The sequence below is a fragment of the Danio aesculapii genome, chromosome 1 (assembly GCF_903798145.1).
Source record: "Danio aesculapii chromosome 1, fDanAes4.1, whole genome shotgun sequence".
Taxonomy (NCBI): Eukaryota; Metazoa; Chordata; class Actinopteri; order Cypriniformes; family Danionidae; genus Danio; species Danio aesculapii.
Genome location: NC_079435.1, coordinates 1,133,487 through 1,157,507, shown reverse-complemented (window position 1 = coordinate 1,157,507; position 24,021 = coordinate 1,133,487). Strand labels below are relative to the sequence as shown.

The 24,021-nt window shown below is 34.4% G+C and overlaps 2 protein-coding genes across 3 annotated transcripts in view; one reads left to right on the top strand and one right to left on the bottom strand.

Annotated features, from left to right (window-relative positions):
• The window catches only part of LOC130222024 (uncharacterized), a 38,184-nt gene extending 31,684 nt beyond the window's left edge, over window positions 1-6,500 (bottom strand). For both annotated transcript variants that reach the window (XM_056454637.1, XM_056454646.1), the window contains exons 1-3: window positions 6,421-6,500; window positions 2,821-2,898; window positions 1,881-2,041 (exon numbers count right to left, since the gene is read on the bottom strand). In XM_056454637.1, coding sequence (XP_056310612.1) covers window positions 1,881-2,041; window positions 2,821-2,841 — 182 coding nt within the window. In that variant the 5' untranslated portion in view covers window positions 2,842-2,898; window positions 6,421-6,500. The remainder of the gene's footprint in view (window positions 1-1,880; window positions 2,042-2,820; window positions 2,899-6,420) is intronic.
• A 3,453-nt stretch (window positions 6,501-9,953) lies between these two features.
• LOC130222240 (deoxynucleoside triphosphate triphosphohydrolase SAMHD1-like) lies at window positions 9,954-23,784 on the top strand. Its single transcript, XM_056454867.1, has 15 exons — window positions 9,954-10,170; window positions 11,843-11,937; window positions 12,359-12,519; window positions 13,251-13,366; window positions 15,026-15,097; window positions 15,354-15,385; window positions 15,952-16,092; window positions 16,390-16,490; window positions 17,440-17,548; window positions 18,863-18,954; window positions 19,090-19,202; window positions 21,207-21,343; window positions 21,419-21,511; window positions 22,184-22,288; window positions 23,611-23,784. The coding sequence occupies exons 1-15, from the start codon at window positions 10,068-10,070 to the stop codon at window positions 23,770-23,772; spliced, it is 1,632 nt and encodes a 543-aa protein (XP_056310842.1). The 5' UTR covers window positions 9,954-10,067; the 3' UTR covers window positions 23,773-23,784.
• Window positions 23,785-24,021: the final 237 nt, after the last annotated feature.

The window sequence follows — 24,021 nt, the reverse complement described above, 5'->3', positions numbered from 1 at the left end:
GTCAAGTTGTCATAACAATGTCATCTTTGCATTTAAAATCTCATAACTGAGTGAATGACAATAACAGTTGCTATACTGTATGCATGCATAAAATCTCATTCACATTAATCATGTCATGATTACAAAGTTTAATGACAGTGTTATGAACACCCCTTCAAGTAAAGTCTTGCCTAGAATAGAAACTGGGGGATGAAACATGTAATGACGTGTTCACAGATGCGGCATGTGCGAATAAATCTTGCTATTCACGCAAAAATAGAAGCATGAACATTTTAGTTTTCTTACTTTATTCATATGTCAAATTCGCTTCATTCACGCGTCAAAGTCACTCATTCTGCGTTCACACCAGACATGTAAATCAGGTGCGAGTGATTTACATGTTTAGTCAATGCAAAGACGCGAATAGACATCCTTCAGCATGATTCGCGTCATGGGCTGGGCATCTGTCTGCCTGGTGACTCTGGCTTTGTTTATATTTTTATTGAGATAGTAGCTGTACTTTATGTGCTTTATGAAGGCTGATGAACAGCGTAGATTCATTCAGTGCTAAGTCTGAGTCAGTTAGATCCTTTTGGAGGTGCACCCAGCTCTGTGAGTTCATCAACTCCTCCAGAAACCATACCTGGATGATGGAGGCTTTTAGCGGTAGTTTAGACTGAGCCGAGCACAGTTTGATCAACTATTGTTCAGTGTCAGCAGCAGGATTTTCCTTCCGGACACCAAAAACAGGCGCTACGTCATAATAACTCCCCTACAAGAGCAAGCTCATTATTGGTTAACGCGAAGCAAATGTCTGCCGTAGTTCAGATTTGAGTGAAACTTGAGCGAAACACGTATTATGCATGTCAAACAGGCAAACGCTCAATTTGCACCACTTCATTTGCATAAATAGCGTCACTCACGCTGCCTCATTCACGCGAATCATGTGCAGTTTGTCTATTTGCATCTTTGCATTGACTTAACATATACATCACTCACAGTTGAAGCTTCATCCGCGCCTGGTGTGAACGCACCATAACTCATTTGCACATGAAAATGAGTGAGCATTCGTAACTTAACATTTAAAGCATAATTCAAATCAGTTTAACAATACTATGTTGTAGACAAGTATGATCTGATGTATAGATTTAATTATTAAACTTTGTAGTCATTGTGCAAAGTACATTACAGAGCCAATGTAAAAATGCAGTTATATAACCAGAAGTGCTTATAACAAGACTATAAATAATATAAATGTAAAAAAATATGTATATACAACTTAACTTAAGGTTAAGGGTAGGTGGGGGGGTCATACATACAATGAGTGTAAGGTGCATTATACACTGTAAAAATATATGTAAACGAACATTTTCAGTAGTTTGTGATTTTACAATTTTATTTTTTCCTGTTTATTTATGAATTTGAATTGCATTATAGGATCTTGATCTTTCTTCCAACAACATTTAACCTTGAAAAGAACTTTAAATATTTTAATAGTTTAAAGTGCAGTATTGTCTGGGTTGGTGTAGTATATTAAGCTATTAAAACTTTGAAATAAACTGAATCCCAAAATACAGGAGCGATTAATTAACATTTTTTACAGTATACAGTGAGGTACAGTATGTAGTGGCTGTAAGTTACAGGATTTAAGTAGATTTAGAAAGTGTTCCACACGGTCATATATTTTTTCTTCTTTTTATATTGCAGTTACTAGTAACTTCTTCGTAATAAACCTTCATAATAAATCTAACATAATGTTAGAAAACATTGTTCTCTAAACAACATAGAAAATAAGTAATATTCATTTATTTCTATTTGGGGAAAACAAAATAAGATAAAATACGTTACAGATCATCATTTTTTACTTTCAAATAAAATATAGCCTGTGGATGAGGAATTACCCAATGGAGTGTGCGAATCGAGTATGAGTGGCACCGGGAAACACCAGATATTTGGTCCCGAGCTGTTTGATGTGTTTGAGTCTTTGAAACTCAGGAGTGTCGATCATCTTCACCAGCAGGGGGTGCAGCTCAATGTAACCATGAACAGGGTCTTTGAAAATCTAATTCAAACACAATAAAAACAGTTTTGTATGTAAATGCATTGTTAAATGTCATTCTTACAATACAAAGATAAATTATCAGCTATATGTTAACCTAAAATCTGTATATTATAACTAAGCTATATTATGTATATCAAACATATGTCTATTTAAAAATTAGCATTCTTCTGAATATATATATATGGTTTAATTTAATCTGTGTAAACTTCATCTAGCACACAAACAGAGCATAAGCAGTGTGTAATAATGTTGGTGTTTTAGAGTCATAATCAGCAGCACTGAGGAAAAACTAATTAGTTTGTTGATTATTTGCCAAAACTTCCAAATCCTATAAAAACTACTGGGATATCCTAACTTTAAACGGGACATATTATGCCTCACTTTGCAAGATGTAATGGAAATCTGTGTTGTCTCAGAAGTGTGTAGTAAAGTTGAGCTCAAAATATCACACAGATAAGGTTCTTTAGCTCTCTGAAACTGACCCTTTCTAATTGTGGCGTTTTGGTGACTGTCACTTTAAATCAATTGAGATTGTGCTCCATTCAGAAGATGGTGGAGCTACAGACAGCTGTGCATCACATAGTGACAGATTCAAAAACATGCTGGTGAGGGAGAGATGGACACTAGTGGGCGGGGCTTTCCCTCTCTGATGACACGTACAAATGAAGAATGCCACAGTGTGTTTCTGCAGACTGTTTTTAACAAGTCTGATTATAAACAAATGCTATTATATGTGCCAATAACATTGGTCATGCTACACAATATAATGCTTTACTTGCCTTTCTGATGTCCTTTGGCATTTTCGATGAGTCTTTTTGTGTTTTGCAGATCTGCAACTGCTGTTATTGGTCTTTTCTCTGAAGAGAAATTTAAAACAAATAATAGAATTTATCATTTTGATAAGCATATTAAATCAAAACAGATAAACATGTTCAATAGATTGCTCACTCATATAATTTCTTTATGATTTATGATATAAATCATAAATATTCTGATATAATTTCCTTCTGTTATGTTTTGGTTTTTAAAAAAAAAAGATATCAAAATGGAAACAAAAAACATTAAGTGATTGTTATATGTTTTTTATTATCAAATCAAATCATTTTTTATTGTCACATCAGCAGCAGCAAGTGTGATGTGACAATAAAAAATGATTTGATTTGATAATAAAAACATATAACAATCACTTAATGTTTTTGTTCCCATGTTGATATCTTTTTCTTAATAACCAAAGCATAACAGAATGGAAGCATTCTTTTTAGGTTGCATGTTTGGCAAAAACAAAATATTGTTCCCAGAGTGTTGCAGGATTGTTATTTTACAAATACCAAGAAATAACCTCGAAGGAATGTTCTATTACTGTATATTAAGTTATCTTTTAAATAACCATCCTGCAACATTCTGGCAATGTTTTTTTTTTTTTTTTGGTTGCATAAAAACTAACAAAAAAATAACCATGAGAGAACATTCTATATAGGTCAAATCAAAAATCAAAATCAAATGTGGAATAGAAACATTTATGATTTCTGTACATGCTATGATTATTCAATAAAGGGACCATTAACAATAGTCTATTTTATGGTTGAAAAAAATAATAATTAACAAGTTTTACATAAAATGTTGTATTTTTAATGAAGTCCAGTTATATGCCAACTGTGGCTCATTCAAATTACAAGCAACACAAATCACCAAGATTTGTGACACAAATCATGACAAGAGCTACCTGACAAAGGTAAAAACATATTAGCATGTGAAAAGAACATCTCAGAAAATCTCAGATGTCTGGAACTCTAGACATACACTACTGGTCAAAAGTTTGGGGTCAGTGTGATTTTTAAATGTTTTAAAACAAGCTTCTCCTGCTCATCAAGGCTGCATTTATTTCATCAAAAATACAGTACAGATTGTAAAATTGTGAAATGTTATTGCACTATAAAATAACTGTCAAAATGTAGATTTTGATTTAATTGAATCATTTATTCCAGGGATTTTAAAGATTATTTTCCAGCTTCATTACTCCAGTCTTCAGAGCCACATGATGTTTTTGAGTCACATATGATTTGGGAAATTTTAAGGATCTCAAAAAATAATGACAATATGTTATTTTGTTTTTAGTATTTAGTATAACTATTTTCGGTTTTAGTATTGTGTAATGTGATCATGGATTATTATTTGTAAAAGTGCAAAAAAATGTTATTAATTTATGCCTGACGGGGATTTACGTCTAGCTTAAAAACGATAACTACATATGCTATTCTTGTTATGTGCATCACGTTGTGGGGGCGCTGCAGTGCAAAGTCTGGATGCAGCCTTGATTAATCAAGCTGAAACGGCAAGTGACAGAGACAATGAACTCACAGAGCTAGTGACGTAACCGTAAGGAAGGGCCGGCCCTGTACATTTGAGGGCCCTATAAGCAGAATAATTTGGGGCCCTACCTTGCTCTACATAGTCGAGTATTGCCATTGCAATTCTGGCCACAATATTGTACTCATTTTATTCCTTATTAAATACAATCAATGAAACAGAAAAGTAAAGCCTGATTTCTTCTACTTACCTGTCTGAATGGTTTGTACATTTTAAAACAGCACTGTTTGACTGTTTTTGTCAACTAGCAGCTTCAAAAATAAAGAATAAACAATCTTTAATAAAGGGACCAGTGATTCCATACTTTGCGTCCTTTTTGAAGTTTTAAAACATATTTTGTTAATTTAGCAAACAGATTAAAGATTCTATAAACGATTCTAGGTTGAGTTTTTTTATTTATATATAAATCCCAAAAGCAAAAACTCTGCAATAAAACGACACTAAACAATATGTATAATTTATAAATATTTCAGAACTAAAGCACTGTCAATGAAGTTAAATGTAAAATGCAAATAAAAATGATTTCAGCAAGGAAACACCTTGCACCGCTAGCGGGTTGTAGGGCCCCCCTAGCCGCTCAGTTCGCTTATAGGAAGAGCCGGCTATGCCGTGTGGGGGTAGGCTGGGGGTGGGATTAGGTGCCCGCACCTACAACCAGATAGACTGACAGCCAGATACTTTTGTTTATTTGGACGCCGAGACACTGTATATTGATTTCCCGAAGCAAAATAATGTGTCCTTTTTTTAAAGACCGTAACCTTGCTGTAAACATGTTGGACAATTAAGCTGAAAACCTGACAAAACGGAACACCTTTAAATGCTTTCGTTTCACTTTCGAATTCTCGATTATGCTTTACCGGAGTGAAAAGTGGCATCTACGGGCCTATGTAAAAGTTAAAGAGCATTTACTGTCCTTAATGTCATCATCTTGAAATTAAAGAGCGCATCGCAAAAATGATATAGCTGCATGCCGGTGTTATTTATTTACTTTTGATGTTAGGTGAAACATATTCGTGTTTGTTTATTTTATATGAATGTGTTTCTCTTACAGAATCGCTGCAAGTAAAATTACGATGTTCTGTTGTTTAAGCTTTTCCCAGTGATGGGTTGCAGCTGGAAGGGCATCCACTGCGTAAAAACATGCTGGATAAGTTGGCGGTTCATCCCGCTGTGACGACCCCGGATTAATAAAGGGACTAAGCCGAAAAGAAAAGGAATGGATGTTGTTTAAGCGGCTGTTGTTTGTGCAAGTAAAAATAAATACCTCAAAATATATTTTGCAGGGTCAAAAAAAATTATTGATGGGAGAACAAGCGCTTTATAGCGAGAAAGTGAACCAAAACAATCTGAGGAGCTTTGTTCACTTAGCCTATCTAGTAATATTAGTTACAATAATATGAATATTTGTTTAATATTTGTATTTTTTAAGTTTATATTTTTTCTGTTTTTGGACAGGGATCCTGTAAGTGTGTCACAGCCTACATTATTGTGGCAAGATCAAAGGCTGCCTTTATTTCGCAGTGTAGGCTATAGTAGACTGCTTAATATTATATTCCTATTTTTTTATTTAAAATATATGTATATATTTACCATTTTGCGGTTTTCCAAAATTAATTACGACATATGTCGTAATTATATATATAACATGGGTTGCTATTGGAAAAAATATATCAACAGTTTTACTTTCTTTCAGTATCACCTTTGCTTGAAGAGACACGATCTAATCATATTTAAATAGAAATATGATTAATTAAAATATGTGTTTAATCTCTGTTGTCATGTTTGTTTAACAGCTTGAGCTATTAATTTATTAAATTTAGTTTAGTCAGACAATGCATCTTCCTGTTCATAAAGATAAAAATGTATATAAATATTAACTATTCATAATACTATTATTATAATTAACAGACCTGTTCTCCTATTGCAATGCAAAATATTTTGGTGCATTTTTATTTTAAATATTCGCCTTGAAATTTCTAACACCATTTTTTTACATGACAAAATTTTCTCACCTGTCGTCGGTGCAGAACTAGGTTTTGTTAAAAATCTGTCGTCTTTTTTTCTTTTCTTGTGTCGTTGCAAATGAGGATGGTGTTAATGATGAGCTGAAGAAGTGTGCAGAGGTTTTATAGATCCAGAGACTCAACCCACTATATGTTATTAGGACATTTTTTTCTCTCTCTCTCCTTCCAAGCGATGTCACCAGCACTTAAAAAATGAAAGCACTTTATACCACTTTATTTTTTTTTCTCCCGTGTTTGTTTTAATATAAAAATTATAACTATTATTAAATAACTGAATTATTTCATTAATATTGATTGTAAATGTGACACACATGAACTGAGGAGGGAAATAATATCAGGTGCTGTCTAATACGGTGCTTAAAAGGAACTATTGGCTAAAGAATGGGCTATAATATATAATTTAACAGGAAAAAAGCCATGCTCTATTATTTCATAATTGTAGGCCTAGATCATTCATAATGCCTTAAGCTATATTTTATCCGTTAAATCTACTGTTTGAGGAGCATACAATACGCTTAACATGTATACTTGTGATAACTGGCAAAAATAAATTGTATGAGTCTAAATTATTGTATGCAAAAATAATAAACAATAATAAATAGATTATTATCATGTTCCATGAAGATTTTCCTTCCGAAAATATATTGAAACTTTAAAGTATGCTTTGTCAAGAGGATAATTTGAACAACTTTAAAGACAATTTTCTCAATATTAATAACAGATCTTGTGCTCCAGGATCACATACGAATTAAAATTAAAATGCTTAATCTAAATTAAGAGTTAGAGTCTACAGACATTGCTTAATTAAATCATGAATAACTACTGATTTTTATTTATTTATTATTTTCGCTTTGAGCTCGACACGTTTAAATGGAACGCGGGTTATTATAAAGAGAGAGAGATGTTAAGGGCGGACGTATCAATGTCTGATAGAATAATGCACAAGAATCAAGCTCTTGTTTAACAAAGGAACAGAAGCTCTGTAGCCTACTTTTATTAACATTTGTGCAAACTTTAATATTCATAACCTACGGATTTGTGTTTCGTGTTTTGTGAGTTTACTTGATCTAAATTGTTATTTGGTTATTTTTATTTTACCTAATAAGATTTAAATACACTGTGCAAAATATCCTTGCCTCTGTTTATTTTCATTTCCAAGAATCGCGTGTGTTTGCATTTTGTCGTATCCGTTAAAACAAACGGGTCAGTTAATAAGTGCAATCATAGATGTAAACGTAAACAAGTGTTTTAGTATTATTAATAATGGTCTCCATAAATTATGTTGTCACGCAAAATAGATCATTTGAATCATTTGCAAATAAATAGCTACAACAAAGCCAAGGTTCATAATGGACATTTACACTGAACCTGTTTGACATACAGTAATCAACGGAGTTATTTCGTTGATCCCCACTTTAGAAACTGAACCTGCTCAGGTGCGTATTTTTGATAGGTGTTGTTTTGTTGTATTCAGGACTTCATATGTCACATCAAACACACCTATAATGAACAGTGAAGTTTCATAGTTTTCCTTTTACGGATCTGTTGTGTGTTCACGACAGCTGACTTTGTTCATTGTTGTGGGACATGCTGTTCTGAAAAACAGCAACACCTATATAAAACACGCAGCTGAGCTGGTTATAAAAAAGATATGGAATGTTTGACAGAAGTAATTAATACTGTGGCTTAATTAAGTGAGGACAAGAACATGATGAACCAACCGCGGATTCCATTGTGAGCGTTTCCTATTCAGGTCACTTTTATTTCTATAGCGCTTTAATCAATATACATTATGCCAAAGCCACTTTACATGAAGAAAAATAGCATTCGTAGAATTTATTCAGTATCTCAAGCTGGTGTAGATCTATATTAGATCTGATTCAGTTTAGTTTAATATGTCACCGAAATACACTATTGCTATAAACCTTTTTTAATTAATCACTTTAGAAACACTCAGTCTGCACTCTATAAATGCTGGGTTGTCGTAACCCATTGTTGGGTCTAATCGCCAACCTGATTTCACCATGTAAGACATGTTCTTGGATTAACACCTATGTTGATCCTGGAACAACATTCAAGTCAGAATTAAGGGATAAATTTACCGTTTATGTTAAGTTTAGGCTTAGTGTATGTGGTTCTGAACGAGCGTTATGCAACTATCCCTGTGATTTTGGGAACAGTTTACAGTTATGGTTGGGTTTAAGGGAATATGTATGGATTATATTTTCCAACAAAACGATAGATAGTTAATATAGACGTTAACAGAGATGTTAATGCAGGATTGCATCGTATACTTGGCAAAATCATGACGTGCTGGGTTAAATATGTACAAACCCAGCATTGTTTAGTGCAGCATGAAGCACGTCATCATTGTTTAGATACATGATTTTTGATGTCTGTGTGTTTAAAGATGTTCAAAATGTTTAGTGTATGGTGTGTTTGTTACTAATCCATATTAAAGGTCTGCTAATATCATCTATTTTAGTCTCACTATATATATATTTTTTTTTGTCATAGCACACAGTTGAAGCATCATTTTAAGTCAGTGTAATGATGGAAAAAAGGTTTGAGAAATGTTAGTGGTTATAAAACTAGAAAAATATACTAAAAATATAATATATATATATATATATATATATATATATATATATATATATATATATACAGTTGAAATCAGAATTATTCTCCCCCCTTTGATTTTTTTTTTCTTTGTTAAATATTTCCCAAATTATGTTTAACAGAGCAAGGAAATGTTCACAGTATGTCTGATAATATTTTTTCTTCTGGAAAAAGTCTTATTTGTTTTATTTTGGCTAGAATAAAAGCAGTTTAAATTTTTTTATGAACCATTTTAAGGTCAATATTATTAGCCCCTTAAAGCTATTTTTTTCCGACTGTCTACAGAACAAACCACTGTTATACAATAACTTGCCTAATTCCCCTAACCTGCCTAGTTAACCTAATTAACCTAGTTAAGCCTTTAAATGTCACTTTAAGCTGTATAGAAGTGTCTTGAAGAATATCTAGTCTAATATTATTTACTGTCATCATGACAAAGAGAAAATAAATCAGTTATTAGAGATGAGTTATTAAAACTATTATGATTAGACATGTGTTGAAAAAATCTGCTCTCCGTTAAACAGAAATTGTGGAAAAAAATAAACAGGGGGTTCAATAATTCAGGGGGTCTAACAATTCTGACTTTAACTGTATATATATAGTTTTTTTGTTTATATATATATATATATATGTAGTTTTTTTACACACATGCATGAGGAAAGTAAAAGCTGACTTGAATGTTGATTTTTGCATGTACAACCTTTTAACATTTACATTGCATCTAGTAGTATTTGCATTGCATTTTAATATACCTTTACTTACCAAACAGGCTCGCCTAACTAAGGTGGTTGATTGACAAATCCATTTACCAGAACCATTCAGTAAATGTGGGTGTGTGATCAGCTGCTCCTCATGCAGTGTTTGCAGCTGCAGCATCTCTGAGTCTGAAACACACCCTTTTATGTGAAAGGCGAGACTTTCCTCAAGTGTTTCAGTGACTAGAGCTGTGAATCTGTCAAATCTGTAAGCAGTTCTACACATCTCCATTCTCTCCATTTTTAACAACTCACAGAAACATGCCAAAAGAGAGGATCCCCCATGCTGAACCAAGCAGAAAGCTCTATGAGCACAGGAAAAGTCTCCTGCAGGAACTGAAAAGGTCATATGATGCAAGTGAAGGTAAGGAAACATATATAGATTTACAAACCATACAAAAATAAGTTTATTTTATAAGTTTGAATTGCTGATCAAGGGTTAGATTTTCTAACATCAATGTAAACATTCTTTTAGCTTAAAAAAGAAAAGGCTGTCAGGATGTATTGCAGACTGAATGCACTGAAACCTTAGAGCTGAAATAACTTGGGCGTATTGAACTGACTGAATATGTGTATTATTTGTAGGAGTTTTCATTTCAAACGCATACATTATGGGAGGAGAGTAATTGAATGAATCACAAAAGGTGATTTAAAGTTTGCTGTAGTCTATTTACATGCTGTTTGTGGTATAAATAAACTCTCGTGCACTTTTATTTAAATCTTTCTGAAGTCTAAGGCATTTCATTAGCATAATGTATAGAAATTAGTTTTTGGTTCTTTGATCTACTATTTGATGTAAAAACTACAAACAATGTCAAGTTAGAATAAGACAGTGTTTTTGTTTTGTTTTTTAAATACAGTGCATTAGATGCGTTAAAAATGAAACAGCAAATTACTCTAGTCATTACATTAGCTGTCAAGCCAGAAATCCTCATAGATTTAAGAACACTGAAAAAAGTGTTGCATGCAAAACTGTTGCAAACAATTTATTTGTGTTGAATTTAAACAAACAAATTAAATTTAATAATGTTCAACTTAATTTGTTTGTTTAAATTCAGCCCAAATAAATTGTTTACAACCACTTAACTTAAAAAAATTTAGTAAATCCAAGGATTCATCTTTGAATAATTTTTTTCAGTGTATGACAAAAGGGCCTAGCCAAAACTTCATCTTCCAAAACTACTGCTTTAAAACTATGTCCACCAATAAAACATCAAATTATTTAACCCTTACGGCTTGATTATTGTAGAGTTGATTTATTAGTATTAAAACACACACTGATGTAATCTGATTGTCTTGTCCGATACATACACATCTACTATAAGTTCATTATTTGCTTGTGCAAATGCAAGTGTTTACTTGGTTTACAAACTGAGGAAATGGAAAAAATTACAATATATTTCACACAAAGTGAAGCTTATTTATAAATTGCGCTTATGATTGTTTGCGGCCGGTTCTGCATTATCCAACTTATGATTCACCAATCAGACGATTCCTAAGCCACTATAAATACCCTCAGTTCCATATGACAGCCATCTTTGTTTTGAAGAACCCCCCTTCCACCCCTACTCCTCCTCCTTTCCTAGATGGGTGGCACGGTGGCCCAGTGGTTAGCACTGTTGCCTCACAGCAAGAACATCACTGGTTCTAGTCCTTACCAAGCCAGCCAACATTTCTGTGTGGAGTTGACACGTTCTCCCCGTGCTCCCGTGGGTTTCCCCTGGGTTCCCCGGTTTCCTCCCACCGTCCAAAAACATGCAACTTTAATTAATTGACTAATCCAAATCGGCAATATAGACATGCTCCTAGTAAGTAGTTATCTCTTAAGAGCAATCACTATCTGTTCATTAGTTACTACAGCAGGGGAGTTCTCCAGATCTACCTGAGCTCAAACTCCCCTCTCGCCTTGCAAACGGGAGGGAGCCCCAGGCTCGAGGATCTTATGAGCTCAGGGCTCTCTCCCGGGACAGCATGCCAAACAAGCTTTATAATCAAGTGTGAACTCTTGAAGGATACAAAATGTGATGCTTTTTCAGAGCCTGATAAACAGCAGTTGTGGGAAATGATCACGGATGAACTGCAAGACATCCTGAAGAAATACACCTTAGACTTCTCAAAAGAACAAATGAAGGTAAAGCACACAAAGTGGATCATTTGTTTTTAGCTTAAACATAATCACACATTCTCTGTGCTGTTTTCATGCATTATGAGAAAACTATGACTCTACTTTTGATTTTGGACAATAAACAAAATGTCATAGGGAAACTGCTTGAACTTGGCAGCAAAATAAACTCATGTAAAATAACACTGCTGAACGAGTCAACAAGTCATTGCTCTAACTGAATCGGTTGAGTAAATGATTCAGTTGCTCACATGCTGCTACTATAGAACTCATATAGTTTATATATTGTATATCGTACTCGTTTACATTTCACAAATTAAATGCTTTGTGAGTTCATCCCCAAAAGACATTTTTGGAGTCAGACGATGGCTGGGTCCCAAATAATCCTGTATGTTTGTGTGATGAGCCGGTGTGTTTTGTGTTTTTGTAGATCTTCAATGACCCTATTCATGGTCACATTGCTCTGCACCCCCTGCTGGTGAAAATCACAGACACTCCTCAGTTTCAGAGACTCAGACACCTCAAACAGCTCGGAGGAACATATCTGGTGTATCCCGGAGCTTCCCACAACCGATTCGAGCACTCCATTGGGTGAGACAGATATACAATGCTACCTTTTTAGGCATTTTAAGAAAAATAAACAATGTTAAAGGAACACTTCACTTTATTTAGTAGTATAGGCTCATTTTCCAGCCATGCAGATGAGTTTGACCATTTTTTCAATTTTTGGCGGGAGCACTTTTAGCTTAGCTTAGCATAAATTATTGAATCAGATTAGACCATTAGCATCTCACAAAAAAATGCACTTTGCTGCTGTACCAGTGGCTGCAGCAACAGAATAATAAGCACCGCTGTTACCTAGATGTCTAGCTGTGGACTATCCTCAGGCGCTGCATAATATCATTGTTTTTACTACAGCAAATAGTGCGGCAGCATAAAACTATTACGCCAAAATAAGAGTAAAGTCCCTCTAGCCATATCAGCCTAGAAAATAGCAACTCTCATTTTTTTATTAAGCTTAGTACACAATGTAAGTACATAAGAGTCAAGCTTTAAATAGGAAAATTATCCAAACTTTTTTTTTTTGAACGAGATGCTAATGGTCTAACCCGATTCAATGATCTATGCTAAGCTAAGCTAAAAGTGCTCTGCCAGACCTGGAGATTGGCTGAATGAGTTAAAAAAATGGCAAAACTCACCTGGTTAACTTAAAAATGAAGCTATTTAAGAGTAGAAGTGGAGTGTTTCTTTATGAATCATTTTAGTAGTTTGCGATTTGGGTAATTCTGATCATGAACTGACGTCTTGTTTGTGTATTTCAGCGTGGCGCATTTAGCCGGGCGCTTGGTCAAGAGTCTTTATGACAATCAGCCGGAGCTCAAAATCACCAAACAGGATTTTCTGTGTGTTCAGATCGCTGGTCTGTGCCATGATTTAGGTGAGGAGTAATAATTTAAAAGTGAAAATCATGCAAATTTATGCAAACGATGCCTGGAAGATTTAAACTGCTAAAGTAAACTCACTTGAGGCACTCACACGCTCAGAAATAAAGGTACGTGAGCTGTCACTGGGGTGGAACCTTTTTTAAAAGATGCACATTTGCACTTACAGGGTCCATACTGGTATCTCAAAAGAATATTAGTGACTAAAAATTATAAGAGGAACACTTTTGTACTTTTTAGGTAGTAAAATGTACCCTTGAGGTATTAATATGGACCTTTTAGGTACAAATTTGTACCATTTCAGTGACAGCTTGCGTACCTTTAATTCTGAGAGCGCAGATTCTAGTTACCTGTTTAATATTGGGAGACTGTTACATGCATACAATTAGCTCACAGAAATGTTTTTATTTAATTTTTTTTATATTTTTCCTTGTCATTTTATATAGTTAAATCAAACCACAACTTTGATGTTTAGCTGCTGTTTTGTACTTGAATGTGCATTGAACAAATTTTGTAATGGAGCTAAATCAAACCAGTGAGTGTTCTTTTAAATTATATGTTTGTGTTGTGTTTGCCTTTATCACATAGTAACAGCAAAAATAGATAAATGGGGAAGAGAAAAGGCCACATGTTGGACCCAAACCTGGGCAGCTGCAACAAGGACCCATTAAAGGAAATTGGGTTCTTTAATTTAAGTGAACTTGAAAAATGAGTGAGCAGAACTGAAAGTGTTAAGTTGTAGGTATTTAGTCATTCTAAGTGGGGTTAAATTTATATCAAGCAATCCACACAAAATGAAAAAATTAAGTTAACACTAAGCATGGCTATTAAGTTACATGAACATAAAACAACTGTGTTAGTGGTACTACTTGATTTAGTACTGCACACTTAAAAAAAACAAGCTTTTCTAAGTCACTAATCTTAAGTTTACTTTGCTTAATTTTTTTGAGGCAACGAGTTTGCATACTTTTTTTAAGTAAGGTCAACTAATTACATTTTACAGTGTAGATATACCAAAGATTTTGCTGTAAATATTTTGTTTTTTTATATTGTTGTTCATTATGATGCCATAAATGTGATTGAATCAGATATATTGGCCAAAAGCCATGTTTACCAAAACCAGAATAACATTTATTTATGTATATAAATGAGAAAAAAATAGGTTACTGTAGTATTAAATCTATAATCTCTCTAACCCAGTTGGCACCCTGATGTCAAAAAGACAGAAAAAAAAAAACATGTCTGAATGCAAATTAAATTAAACACTTGCATCAAAAACACGTCAAAAAATGATCACAGGACAGTCCAGTAATTGAGTTTTGAAGATAAAGTTTGATGTCAATATGATCAAGGTAGTTAATATACATTGTATGGAACAAAATCCAGTCTAAACCTGTTATTTGTAATCAAAGATTTTAAATAAATACTTTATAGCAATAATAATAGACTTTTTTGTGTCGTTACTTTGGTGGTCAAATAAGCATCGATGTGTGGATGCCAAATAGACTGAAATGATTTGCATTTTTAACAAGTTTTTTTCATTTGACATCAAGGTGCATGCTAGATAGTTGTAATGTACATGATCAAAAATATATACATGAAATGACTTTCTAATGGTGTAAATATTTTACAAAAATGGTGTGTGTATTTTGTAGGTCATGGCCCACTTTCACATGTATTTGACGCCCTGGTTATTCCTGAAGCCAAAAAAATAAAGAAATTAAAAGGTAATGGCAACTTTATAGGTGAATCAAGGTTCTTATGTTATACAAAATTTAACTTAATATTTTAAGTCCGTTTGGTTGATGTAAGTTGAGGTGACTAGAAAAGTTTATTCAATTCAACTAAAAAAAATGAAGGCAAGATTTTTTTAGTGTTGATACATTCAGACCTGCAGAACTTATAAATGTATATCTGGTAAACTAACCTAAAAGATAAGTGCATGATAGAGTGCTTTACAAACCACCTGCTTCTGCTTCTCAGGTTTGCCTGAGGATATCCCTGAAAGCTGGAAGGTGAGAGTGAACACCTAGTTAGTTCAGGCACTGTTAAAAATGTGCAATTTTCTGTGTTTTGAGCTTGATGTTTTTATCTCTCCTCATTTATTTCTGCTTTTGAATGTCATTATGGGATCTTGATCTTTCTTTCCAACAACTTTTAACCTTGAATAGTTGTAAAAAAGTGACTTTTCTGAATATGTGATAGTTTACAGTGTTATATTGTCTGGGTTGGTGTTGTATATTATATTATTATATTATATTAGTATTGTAATAAACTGTCAGCACATTTTCTGTTATTTTACGGACTTATTTCTCTAGATTTTATCATTTCTTGGACACAATATTGTTTCAAACTACTAAAAAAGTCAATAAAAGTCACTTTGATAAACTGTAGAGTTGAATTTTCAACATCAAAAGTGGACAGAGCAGAGATCAACATCCCATAATTATAAACACAAAGCACTTGTGAACCACATAATACGAAAACTGCTCATTAACAGATATTGTTCACAGTTTAACCGATGTCTGTCATATATAATATGTCTGTATGCTATATGATTTGTCTTTCGGTCTCCTTTCAGCATGAGCAGATGTCAGTGCAGATGTTTGACAGCATTGTGAAGAGTCTAAATGAGGAGGTGTTGAGGGAACATGGACTCACTGATATTGACGTCATCTTCATTAAAGAGTTAATCGAAGGGGCAAAAGCCTCAGATGATGAGGTATATAATGATATCATTAAAACTGGTAGCACTTTAGTAACTATTCACGCCATTTACCACTGGCTTATTATTAAGATATTAACTGTTTATTAGCATTTATAAAGTATAATCTCATTTTACATTCTTAATCCAGGCCAATACCTAAACCCAACTACTACCTTAACTGGTAATAAGCAGCTAATTAGTAGTTTATTAAGCTAAAAGTCTTAGTTAATGGTTTGTTAATAGTGTACATTCAGATAAAATGTGACCATAAAAATGAATCAGACTTTAGTTTTGGGTTTGTTTTCTTTTCAGTGGCCGTACAAGGGCAGAAATGTAGAGAAATCCTTCCTCTACGAGATTGTGGCAAATAAACAAAACGGCATTGATGTGGACAAATGGGACTATTTTGCACGGTAAACAGAATAATTTAACCCAGGCTCATTCTGAAAAAACGTAGTCCCGAGGACGTTTCTGGAGACCGCGAAATACGTCCCGGGAGGTACGTATTTTTGCAGTGTTTGGTTTTTGCGAATCCGCGAGAGGCCGCTGTGTGCGCCTTTTTGGCTTCTCAGATGTCTCTCACGAGTGCCGTTCGCATCCGCGCTGTTCTCGCGTAAACCCACCAGAGGCCGCTGTCGAACAAACGTCTGTCTGTGCGACTGGATGAATGATTGACTGGGCGATCGGCCAATCGGCCGGCCGACCCACCCTACTCCTTCCCCGAACCCAACCATTTTTACCGATTGACCCACCCAACAATTTACAAAAGCCGTCCAGAAAAAGAAAAGCCCTCGTCTGATTTTTTTTTACCACGTTTTCAGATTTTACCACATTCTCACCCTGTTATGAACCTCTTCGTTTTATTTCTTGGATTCTGTTTTAGTCTTATCTGATTTTTGGAACCGCTCTTCCCCAGACTCGAACCCAGTCGTCGTCATCGTGGTCAGCTCCTCTCTGCGTCTCAAGTCCGCCGACGTACAGGACGAGCTAACCAGACAAACTGGTTGCGGCGGGAAAGCCCTCCACACGAAGGTAAGCAGTCAGCCGGCAAGCGCTAAAAGGAACGGCGTAATACCGCCCCGCAGCGTTCGCTTAAAAAATGAAATGCAGCCATACGTACCTCCGGCTACATAATTCGCGGTCTCCAGAAACATCCTCGGGACTACGTTTTCAGAATGAGCCTGGGTTGGAATAATTATAATAGTAACTCTATTACTAGCAAGAAAGCAAGAAAATATATAATATAATAAATTCATTCTAATGTTTTAGATAGCTTTTTCTCATTTTGTTACGTTAATTAAGACAGCCATAAACAGATGTAGTCAGAGCCAAATAGTCATCCATAATAATCACATTTTTCAGAGACTGTCATCACCTTGGCATTCGAAACAGCTTCGACCATCTCCGACTGCTGAAATTTGCTCGAGTTTGTGTAGTGAATGGAAGAAAGCACATCTGCTTCAGAGACAAGGTACAGGATACATTGCTTTCCTTAATAATGTAAATTAACATGCTTTCTAGCTACAGTTCATTTCAAAGTATTATTTTACCCTATGTTATTTCTGCTTTTGAATTGCATTATGGGATTTTCATCTGTCTTCCTACAACATTTAACCTTGAAAAGTTCTAAAAAGAGACTTTTCTGCACAGGTGTAATAGTGTGCAGTGCTGTATTGTGTGTGTTGGTGTTGTATATTACGCTACAGAAACCTTGTAATAAACTGCAGCACATTTTCTGTCATTTTACAGACTTATTTCTCTAGATATCATTTATTATACATTATTTTATACATTACCCTCACCACATATCAGCCACAAAACATTACGCAATTCTGTGTGTGCCTCACACTGGATAGAGGGCTTAACAAACCACCTGTAGAACATACTTTCTCACCTATCTGACACTTTAACCAACACGGGTTCTGCACATTTGCACCAGACACTTTCTTTCAAATCACTGCATATAAAAAGCATTTCACATTTGTGAAGTTTATTCATAATCTAATTTCGAGAGGATCACATGCTTATGATTGACCACGGCATGTCCTGCATTATACGGTTTATGATTCACCAGAGGATTCATCAGACAATGCCTAAGTCTCCATAAATACCCTAAGTTCCATATTACAGTCATCATCATTTTGAAGAATCCCCCCTTCCACCCCTACTCCTCCTCCTTTCCTAGATGTGTGGCATGGCAGCCCAGTGGTTAGCACTGTTGCCTCACTGCAAGAACGTCTCTGGATCTAGTCCTTACTAAGTCAACCAACTTTTCTGTGGGGAGTTTACACGTTCTCCCCGTGCTCACGTGGGTTTCCCTCGGGTCCCCGAGTTCCTCCCACCGTCCAAAAACATGCAACTTACCTGAGCTACCATGAGCTACCTAAGCTACCTGAGCTCAAACTCCCATCTCACCCTGCAAACGGGAGGGAGCCCCTGTCTCGAGGATCTTATGATCTCAGGGCTCTCTCCTGGGACAACATGCCAAACACGCTTTATAATCAATCATCAGCTAATTGTGAACTCTTGAAATGTAGTGAGCTTGACAAACCACCTGAAACACTCCTATCTCTCTAAAAACACCCCCCTAACTCAAGCATTAATTTCTCTGAGCACATTTTCATTGTATAATAGTCTCATCTTGTGCGTCTTCTTGTTGGATCGCTGAATGCCTCCACAATTGGACAAAAGTGCCTGCTCAATGACAAAATATAAATCTATTATATCAGATATTCCTGAATTCGGCTTTATAAAATCTGGAGCTTTGTGTTTTTATGTCTGACAGGAGGCTGATAATGTCTACGACATGTTTCGCACCCGATACACACTCCATCGCCAGGCCTATCAACACAAGATCGGGAATATCATTGAAGACATGTGAGTTTCTCTGTCTGTACTTTAGGCTTTAACGTCATACCTCCACCCTTCCTCACTATTTTTTACAGAGTGTTTACTGGCATTTGAATAAAGTCATTCAGTTCAGTTATAACAATGCTCTTTTTTATGCATCAGGTTTGCTAAAGCACTCCTGCTTGCTGATCGTGACCTTCATGAAGATAGACCTGCAGATATGCTGAAAATTTCTGAAGCCATAAAGTCAGTGGAGGATTACTACAAACTTACAGGTCAGCTCAAAACACCGATGAGCATATAAAGCTATATATTGTGTTTAAACTACACTCTCAGAAATAAAGGTAGGAGAGCTGTCACTGGGGTGGTACCTTTTCAAAAGGTACACATTTGTACTTGAAGGGTCCATATTGGTGCCTCAAAAGTATATATGTGCCTAAAAATGTTAAGAGGAACTCCTTTGTACTTTTTAGATACTAATATGTACACTTGAGGTATTTATATGGACCTTTTAGGTTCATATATGTACCTTTTAAAAAGGTATCACCCCAGTTACAGCTCGCGTACCTTTATTTCTGAGAGTGTACACTATAGAAGCAGATATGGTACAAATTAGTCACTTGCAAATACCCTAATAAAATATTACCACAATATTACCCCAGTAGAAGTATAAAGTCATCCTTATGAATACTTCTGAGTCAATATACTTTATTTTGAATTACTGAAATTTGTCATAGTCAAATAACCACACTGATAATTCATGAAAATCTAAGTGAAAACATGTGAATCCACATTCACAATATGAACCCCATTTAGCTCTGTAAAATCAGTGATTCTTTTACTGCAGAATCAATCTGAACAGATCATTTGAATCAGTAAATCATTTACCGAAGACTCCCTCTGAACAGATCATTTGAATCAGTGAATCATTTAGTGGAGCCTCAGTCTGAACAGATCATTTAAAACAGTGAATCATTTAGTGGAGCCCCATTCTGAACAGATCATTTGAATCAGTGAATCATTTAATAGAGATTCACTCCGAACAGATCGTTTAAATCAGTGAATCATTTACTGGAGCTTCACTCAGTCTAAACAAATCATTTGAAACAGTGAGTTGTTCACAGATGTCAGTGCAATTCACAAATTTATTGCTCAGCATAATTTGTAAACCTATTAAATTAAGCTTGTTCATGAATTTAATATCACTATTTTCAATCAGAAAATGTGGAGTAAAAAGTACAATAAAGGTACCATGTATTGTTTTGGGATTTATTGAAGTAAAAGTGTACTAAAATAAAAAATAAAAGCTATGATAAAGTACAGATACTCAAAATATGTATGTGGGTAAAGTGGTGAAGTAAAAACATATTAATTTGCAGTAAAAATGTATTAATTTGAAGTAAAAATGTATTAATTTGCAGTAAAAACGTATTAATTTGAAGTAAAACGTATTCATTTGGAGTAAAAACGTATTAATTTGAAGTAAAAACATTAATTTGAAGTAAAAACGTATTAATTTAAAGTAAAAACATTAATTTGAAGTAAAAACGTATTAATTTAAAGTAAAAACATTAATTTGAAGTAAAAACTTATTAATTTGGAGTAAAAACGTATTCATTTGAAGTAAAAGCGTATTTGTTGTAAAAACGTATTAATTTGATGTAAAAACTTATTAATTTGAAGTAAAAACATTAATTTGGAGTGAAAAAAATCTGTCCACCATTGAGGAACAGTGTTTTACAGAATAACCAAGGCACTTTACAACAAAAAAAACTCATTTTGTGATTTTCACATATAAATCAGAGGACAGCGAAGACTGTAGCACAAAAAAATTGACAATAAAAACTACAAAAGGGAGTATGAGTGGGAAATGTACAGGACATTACTCTGAATAACCTGCTACGCTGGTGATCGATGTCTCCTTTTTGGCACTTTTGTAATATTTTTCCCACCTTCATTTACCCCCACACTTGTTTCTTTATTGCAATTCACTCCCCTGTGCATTTAAACTTTGTTATTAATAACTCACCCTAATGTTGTTCGATCCCCAGAGACTTGTGTTCATCTTCAAATCACAAATTCAGATATTTTAGATGAAATCCTGGAGCTCTCTCATCCTCTATAGACAGCAAGGGTCCCGCGATGCTCAAATACAAATGAAAAAGACCAAGAACAATTGTCAAAACTGTCAAACTTAGCCGAGTATTATTGCCCATAGTAAATGCACACACTGATCTGTTATTGTTATAAAAATATTTACATTTCCATTATTTTGCCAGATGAGATCTTTGAGCAGATCTTGTCCTCCACCTCTCCTAATCTGAAGGAATCCAGAGACATCCTGGACAAGATCATGAGAAGAAAACTGCCAAAGTTTATCGGAGAAGCTCGTCTGACTGAGAAGATCATGTCAAAGGTTGGACAGGAACTGAAAATCAGACATTATATAGTTTCATTAAACTTCTAAAACTGAGTGAAATCTTTAATTCAGGAAGAGCTACAAATGACCTGGAAGGCAGCAGTAGAGACGTACACACCAACAGACCCTACTGTTTCCCTGAACGCTGAAGAGCTACCGGTTTATGTGAGTTATTCAGTTAAAGACAAAATTATTCACCCTCCTGTTCATTTTTTTAATCAAAATATATTACAAGTGTTTTTGAGATAGAGCAGATTTTGTTCAACACATTTCTAATCATGATAGTTTTAATAACTCATCTCTAATAACTGATTATTTTCTCTTTGCCATGACGACAGTAAATAATATTAGACTAGATATTCTTCAAGACACTTCTATTCAGCTTAAAGGGACATTTAAAGGCTTAACTAGGGTAATTAGGGTAAAATTATGGTAATTAGGCAAGTTATTGTATAACAGGGGTTTGTTCTGGAGACAATCCAAAACTAATATTGCTGAGGGGGGCTAATAATATTGACCACACATACATTACAATTTGTAAGATTAATAAAATAATAATTCCAGCCAAACTAAAAGAAATGAAACTTTTCCAGGAGAAAAATATAATAGGGAATAGTTGTAAGTGCTCTGTTAAACTGCACTTGGAATATTAACAAACATATAAGTGTATAATATATTAGAAAATTTATAAGTAATATATTACAAAACTAATTATGATTTCACACAACTAAACTCTAAATATTATATCTATAAATAATGTCTATACCAAACACTTAATCTCTACCTTCATACCTTTAAATCTTTACAAACAAAGTATTTAATCTCCTATTATGGTAGGTGGTTGATCTGGATCACGGCATGAAGGACAAAAACCCCATTGAACATGTTTATTTCTACAGCAAGAGAAAACCCAATGAAGCTTCGACCATTAAGGATTATCAGGTAACTTTAACACTTTTTGGCCGATTTATATCCAGGGAACTACAGAAATGTATACATGGTTACTCATTAGTTACATGTATTAGTCACATATTTGAATATTATGAATACTATATATACACACCATATATATATATGGAAAGTACACTGTATAAAATGATTTGATATCATCTTATGAACTTATTTCTGCTTCTGAATTGCATGATGGGATTTTGATCTTTCTTCCAACAACTTTTAACCTTGAAAAGCTCTAAACAGTGACTTTAATGCACTTGTGTAATAGTCTGCAGTGTCATTTGTCTGGGTTGGTGTTGTATATTACACTCCAAACGCCTTGTAATAAACTGCAGCACATTTACTGTTATTTTACACTCTTATTTCTGTAGATATCATTTATTATACATTATATTATTTTAAACTACTAAACTGTCAATAAATGTCACTTTGTTAAACTGGAGAGTTGAATTTTCAACATCCCATAATGCAATTCACGACCGCAAATAAACACAACACACACAAAATACAGAAACTGTTCATTAACCTATTTTTACAGTGTAATAATCAGCATAATGTACATCCAGCTGGTTCTTACAGCAGAATTAAAATGAATAACTCATCTTTTATTAGCGACTACTTTTACATGAATAATTGATTATTGATTCAGATCAATGTTTTGGGTCTGATTAGTTTAGTTTTGTGAAGAGTAGTCATGTAATAATCAGCATAATGTACATCCAGCCGGTTATAAACAGAGAATGCGAGGCACACCACACTGCCTTTTGTTGACAAGAAAAAATTAAATGCGCTGCGATTTTTATTTTGCTAGGCAGCCACTGAATCAGCTGCGTGAGCTGCATGTGCGGGAGCTCTGCTGTTGATATTGCTATAATTGTAATATTTAATAATATTGTGATATGCAGGATTTGTGAAGTCATAAAGCTCTGGATAATTTAAAACAGCAACCACTAGTCTCTCCTCCAGCTTTAAAAATCTGCATAGTCATCTTGACAACACAAACACTGCTGTTCGTCAGTGGAAACTCCGCCTCTGCTTACATTTGATTGGAAAACTAAAAAAAAAACACTTTTTACACTCAACTGCGGACGCACAGAATGCAACGGTAAGGACTCAAGGCTCATAAGCAATACAACAGTTGCTGATCAATCGGTCAGGCTTTATTCTGCGATAACAACCGACTGGATGTACTTTATCTCTTAGTCTTTTGGTAAACAAAGGCTTGATACCTTGCCTTGGTCGATCATTTGGTCATTCACTTCAGGACAAAATGGGGAGAAAAAATCATTGCGTTTGTCTTGTATTGACAGCTGTCCAGTTTCCTGCCCAGGAGGTTTAATGAAGAGCTGGTCAGAGTTTATTACGGAGGATCTGGTGCTGTCAAAGAGGAGGAGAAGAGGAAGATTGAGGAGGCAGATAAGTGCTTCCAGACCTGGTGTAGATCCAGTCTAAGCCTCCAAGCAGCACAGTAACTGACACGTGTGTGTGTGTTTATATATATATTTATATATATATATATATATATATATATATATATATATATATATATATATATATATATATATATATATATATATATATATATATATATATATATATATATATATATATATTGTTACAACCTTTTCAGGTCTAGGGATGTGACCGCAACAGAAAATGAATGATTCGTGGTAGGTGATGTGCAATGGCTGGAAAAAGAGAAATTGATAACTCATTTATTT

Excerpts from the sequence above, each read along its gene's own strand:
- LOC130222240 (XM_056454867.1), top strand. The coding sequence starts at position 10,068 with ATGCCAAAAGAGAGGATCCCCCATGCTGAACCAAGCAGAAAGCTCTAT. Across the intron at positions 16,491-17,439 it reads AAATGGGACTATTTTGCACG|AGACTGTCATCACCTTGGCA; the intron begins GTAAACAGAATA and ends CACATTTTTCAG. Across the intron at positions 17,549-18,862 it reads ACATCTGCTTCAGAGACAAG|GAGGCTGATAATGTCTACGA; the intron begins GTACAGGATACA and ends TATGTCTGACAG.